At 47.5% G+C, this 6000-nt stretch overlaps 1 protein-coding gene across 1 annotated transcript in view; it reads right to left on the reverse strand.

Moving 5' to 3' along the window:
* Positions 1-3821, reverse strand: part of LOC137335056 (myosin-7-like) — a 122135-nt gene extending 118314 nt beyond the window's left edge. The window contains exons 1-2 of the mRNA XM_068000132.1: positions 3672-3821; positions 2423-2526 (exon numbers count right to left, since the gene is read on the reverse strand). Of these exons, the coding sequence (XP_067856233.1) occupies positions 2423-2526; positions 3672-3762 (195 nt within the window). The 5' untranslated portion in view covers positions 3763-3821. The remainder of the gene's footprint in view (positions 1-2422; positions 2527-3671) is intronic.
* Between the last annotated feature and the right edge of the window lie 2179 nt (positions 3822-6000).

The raw sequence follows: 6000 nt of genomic DNA on the forward strand, positions 1-6000 counted from the left end.
GGAACCAATGGATGCAGTATATTTGGATTTCCAAAAGGCATTCGATAAGGTGCCACATAAAAGATTACTGCACAAGATAAGAGCCCATGGTGTTGGGGGTAATATACTGGCACGGATAGAGGATTGGCTAACTAACAGAAAACAAAGAGTCGGGATAAAAGGGTCATTTTCAAAATGGCAATCTGTAACTAGTGGGGTGCCGCAGGGCTCAGTGCTGGGGCCTCAACTATTTACAATATATATCAGTGACTTGGATGAAGGAACAGAGTGTCTTGTGGCCAAATTTGCTGATGATACAAAGATAGGTGGAAAAGCAAGTTGTGATGAGGACACAAAGTGTCTGCAAAGGGATACTGACAGGTTAAGAGAATGGGCAAAAATTTGGCAGATGGAATATAATGTGGGAAAATGTGAAGTCATCCACTTTGGGAGGAAAAATAAAAAAGCAAAATATTATTTGAATGGAGAAATACTACAAAATGCTGCGGTACAGAGGGATCTGGGTGTCCTCGTACATGAAATACAAAAAGTCAACATACAGGTGCAGCAGGTAATCCGGAAGGCAAATGGAATATTGGCCTTTATTTCTAGGGGGATGGAGTATAAAAGCAGGGAAGTCATGCTACAACTGTACAGGGTGCTGGTGAGACCACACCTGGAGTACTGCGTACAGTTCTGGTGCCCTTATTTAAGGAAGGATATACTTGCCTTGGAGGCAGTTCAGAGAAGGTTCACTGGGTTGATTCCGGGTATGGAAGGGTTGTCTTATGAGGAAAGATTGAACAGGTTGGGTCTATACTCATTGGAGTTCAGAAGAATGAGAGGAGATCTTATTGAAACATCCAAGATTCTGAGGGAACTCCATCGGACAGATGCTGAGAGGATGTTACCCCTCATGGGGGATTCTAAAATAGGGGGCATGGTCTCAGAATAAGGGGTCGCCCATTTAAGACGGAAATGAGGAGGAATTTCTTCTCCCAGAGGGCCGTAAATCTTTGGAATTCTTTACCCCAAAAAGCTGTGGAGGCTGAGTCATTGAATACATTCAAGGCTGAGTTAGACAAATTTTGATCAGCAAGGGAGTCAAAGGATACGGGGAAAGGGCGGGAAAGTGGAGTTGAGGTAAAAATCAGATCAGCCATGATCTCATTAAATGGCGGAGCAGGCTCGAGGGGCCGAATGGCCCACTCTTGCTCCTATCTCTTATGGTCTTATAGGAAAATAGGCTGGAGCCCAGGACAATAGGATGGTTGCCAGGGCAGTGAGATGGACTCCAGGATAGTAAGATGGACTCCAGGACGGTAAGATGGACTCCAGGACAGTAAGATGGACTCCAGGACGGTAAGATGGACTCCAGGACGGTAAGATGGACTCCAGGACAGTAAGATGGATGCCAGGACCATTAGATGGACTCCAGGACAGTGAGATGGACTCCAGGACAGTAAGATGGACTCCAGGACGGTAAGATGGACTCCAGGACAGTAAGATGGATGCCAGGACCATTAGATGGACTCCAGGACAGTAAGATGGACTCCAGGACAGTAAGATGGACTCCAGGACAGTAAGATGGATGCCAGGACCATTAGATGGACTCCAGGACAGTAAGATGGACTCCAGGACAGTGAGATGAACTCCAGGACAGTGAGATGGACTCCAGGACAGTAAGATGGACTCCAGGACAGTAAGATGGACTCCAGGACAGTAAGATGGACTCCAGGACAGTGAGATGGACTCCAGGACAGTGAGATGGACTCCAGGACAGTGAGATGGACTCCAGGACAGTAAGATGGACTCCAGGACAGTAAGATGGACTCCAGGACAGTGAGATGGACTCCAGGACAGTAAGATGGACTCCAGGACGGTAAGATGGACTCCAGGACAGTAAGATGGACCCCGCTACAGTAAGATGAACCACAGGATATTAATGATGGACCCCAGGACAATTGGATGGACCTCAGGTCATTAGGATTGACCCCAGGACAGTAGGATGGACCTCAGGACAATAAGACACAAGGCTACAAGGCTACGGACCAAGTGCTGAAATGTGGGATTAGGATGGGTGGCTTATTTTAGGCTGGCGCAGATACGATGGGCCGAATGGCCTCCTTCTGTGCCGTAAATTTTCTATGATTCTTCAATGATTCCATGATGGACCTCAGGACAGTAGGATGGACTTCAGGACAATAAGACACAAGGCAACAAGGCTACGGACCAAGTGCTGGATAATGGGATTAGGATGGGTGGCTCATTTTCGGCTGGCGCAGACATGACGGACTGAATGGCCTCCTCTGTGCCATAAATTTTCTATGATTCTTCTATGATTCTAAGATGGACCTCAGGACAGTAAGATGGTCCCGGGGACAGTAGGATTGTAACAAGTCCTTGTGTAAGGTGTGGTGTTTACCAATCAGCTTCCACTTACTCTGCCATCCTTGGTTTCCACAGTGACTTTGCCATCGCTACGATCCTTAATCTCAGCTTCGAGATAGGCCTCCTTTTCATCAGGAATCCAGCACCTCTTCTTGCCTAAAGACCGAGAATAGCCAAGAATGAAAGCTGAATTGTTCTGAATTAATACAACAACTCTTATTCTCAGGAAAAACAATGAAACTTTCTGCTTAAATGGGTGAAGAACAGGTTGACCTGAGGGTGAATGTACACAAATCTTTGAAGGTGGCAGGACAAGTTGAGAAGGCTGTTAAAAAAGCATCTGGGATCCGGACGTCATTAATAGAGGCAGAGTACAAAAGCAAGGAAGTTATGCTAAACCTTTATAAAACACTGGGTGGGCCTCAGCTGGAGTATTGTGTCCCGTTCTGGGCACCGCACTTTAGGAAGGATGTCAAGGCCTTGGAGAGGGTGCAGAGGAGGTTTACTAGAATGATATGCAGCGAGTTGTGATGATCTGGAATGCGCTGCCTGAAAGGGCGGTGGAAGCAGATTCAATACTAACTTTCAAAAGGAAATTGGATAAATACTTGAAAAGGAAAAAAATTGCAGGGCTCTGGGGAAAGAGCAGGGGAGTGGGACTAATTGGATAGCTCTTTCAAAGAGCCAGCACAGGCTCGATGGGCTGAATGGCCTCCTTTTGTGCTGTAAGATCGATGATTTTATGGATTCCATGATTCTATAAAGAAAATTTCAGGGACTGAGTGGAACATTGACTTAGAAAGCTGCTCTTTCACCTTTCCGAATCTCCTGGAGTTAATGGAATATTATTTTCTGCCTTTTCAGCCCGGTTCAGGTCAGTTTCACAAACACTGGGAGCCCGGTGACATTTCACCAAACACTGTGTCTGCAGACAGTTGAACATCCCAGCCTCACAGCTGCCTGCAAACGTGCACTTTCCAGCAGAGGTCACTGGACAGTGATCAGGGGCATGAACCCTCCTTAGGCCAAGAGCATGGAGGCTAATTGTACCTACGTACTATCTCCCTGCTAACCCAGCACAAGGCAGGGATTAAACCTGGGGCCGTCCTGGTCTGTTTGATGCAGTGCCCCTTACTCACTTTGTTATTGGGAAATAGTTAAACAGGACCGCACTGGACTGAGAATCAGAAACATTTCTTGGGCCTTCTCATTGAGCCTGTCTCTCAATTGAGAGGACAGTGTATCTAACACCTCACTCATCTGAAATCAGCTGACACGATAGATTAAGTTGTCTTCCTTACCGTCAAAAGCAATGGTTTGCAACACCATCAACTCCTTTTCGCTTTTCCTCAGAAAAGCAGCAGCTTCCCCAAAGTCTGACATGTCTTGCATTTTTGCTAATTCACCAGTCTGCTCAGCAAACCCACGGGAAAGAACTTTGATTGATGCACAGAGAGGTCAGGACTGTGGGGGGAAAACACAGCTCAGTATCGAGGATGAGGATAGTGTCAGCTCACTGTTTGTGTCTCCGGGTAAGGTACCAGCCTCTTGTTTTCTAATCACCTGGATTTCTATTTCAAATTTCAGTGCCTTGGGATCCACATTACCCCATGGATTTCTCCCATATTCATCCATGCTTCTTGCAATTGGAAATATGAGAGCCCTTCTCCCCAAACCCCCAAGAAAATCTCGCCCCCCATTGTGCAGGCTCTCACTCCTTGCTTTCACATGGTGTAAACATGTTTACACCAGTCCGGGAGTGCTGGCCTCGATATGACAATGGGGATGACCTTGACCTTGTCTTGTCCAATTAACATTGATTTCCAGCCAGGGTTGCTGGATATTAATCAGTAGCTAACATTCTGGTCAAATTCTTCCCTTCTTCAACCTGAGACATTCAGACCAATTATAATGCCCCAGTCAGCACCCTGGCCGAGTGCAGAAATTCAGATCAGACTGGCATTGTCCCTGGTACCTTGGTGCATTGCTGATGATGCTTTGAGTCATGGGGCCACTGGGGGCAGGATTGTCTGCCTGAAGTTTAATGGAGACAGTCTCAAAATAGTTACACATTCATTAATAAAGAGTTCTGATTGACGTCATAGCCGAGAGGAGCCTGAGCCTGTGCCAGCCAAGGCCAATTCCTGCCCAATGGAGGAAGATAATTGAGTAGGCTGATAGCAGGATCTGCTCCCCGTCTACTCTCAGTGACACTCTATAACCATCTGCCAAAAGCCAAATTTGAGAATGGCCCTAAGCCTGACTCTTCCAGGGGCTTTTTCTCACTTATTGTGAAGAAGATCTTGTCTTCGCAAAGCCTCCTCTCTAGAGTAACGTGAGTCAAAAGCTCAACAGAGCCGGGACTCAATTGCCCACACCATGAACCCCTCAATTGCCCACACCATGAACCCCTCAATTGCCCACACCATGAACCCCTCAATTGCCCACACCATGAACCCCTCAATTGCCCACACCATGAACCCCTCAATTGCCCACACCATGAACCCCTCAATTGCCCACACCATGAACCCCTCAATTGCCCACACCATGAACCCCTCAATTGCCCACACCGTGAACCCCTCAATTGCCCACACCATGAACCCCTCAATTGCCCACACCGTGAACCCCTCAATTGCTCACACCGTGAACCCCTCAATTGCCCACACCGTGAACCCCTCAATTGCCCACACCATGAACCCCTCAATTGCCCACACCGTGAACCCCTCAATTGCCCACACCATGAACCCCTCAATTGCCCACACCATGAACCCCTCAATTGCCCACACCATGAACCCTTCAATTGCCCACACCATGAACCCCTCAATTGCCCACACCATGAACCCCTCAATTGCCCACACCATGAACCCCTCAATTGCCCACACCATGAACCCCTCAATTGCCCACACCATGAACCCCTCAATTGCCCACACCATGAACCCCTCAATTGCCCACACCATGAACCCCTCAATTGCCCACACCATGAACCCCTCAATTGCCCACACCATGAACCCCTCAATTGCCCACACCGTGAACCCCTCAATTGCCCACACCATGAACCCCTCAATTGCTCACACCGTGAACTCCTCAATTGCCCACACCATGAACCCCTCAATTGCCCACACCGTGAACCCCTCAATTGCCCACACCATGAACCCCTCAATTGCCCACAACATGAACCCCTCAATTGCCCACACAATGAACCCCTCAATTGCCCACACCATGAACCCCTCAATTGCCCACACCATGAACCCCTCAATTGCCCACACCATGAACCCCGACACATCTCAGTGCCCAACAGCATCTTGGAGAGTAATGCAATAAATAAAATCTACAGCTTTTGAAGATTTTCAAATAAGTTACAACTCAGTTATAAAACAAAATGCCATGTCATCATGGCCAATGTGATCCTGAACTCATTCTATGTAAAAACAAATTACAAAACAGGGTAAGACTCAAAGAACAGAATAACCGGAACAGGGCAACAGTCAAAGAACAGAGTAACCGGAACAGGGCAACAGTCAAAGCACAGAGTAACCGGAACAGGGCAACAGTCAAAGAACAGAATAACTGGAACAGGGCAACAGTCAAAGCACAGAGTAACCGGAACAGGGCAACAGTCAAAGAACAGAG

Source organism: Heptranchias perlo, chromosome 19 (assembly GCF_035084215.1).
Source record: "Heptranchias perlo isolate sHepPer1 chromosome 19, sHepPer1.hap1, whole genome shotgun sequence".
NCBI lineage: Eukaryota > Metazoa > Chordata > Chondrichthyes > Hexanchiformes > Hexanchidae > Heptranchias > Heptranchias perlo.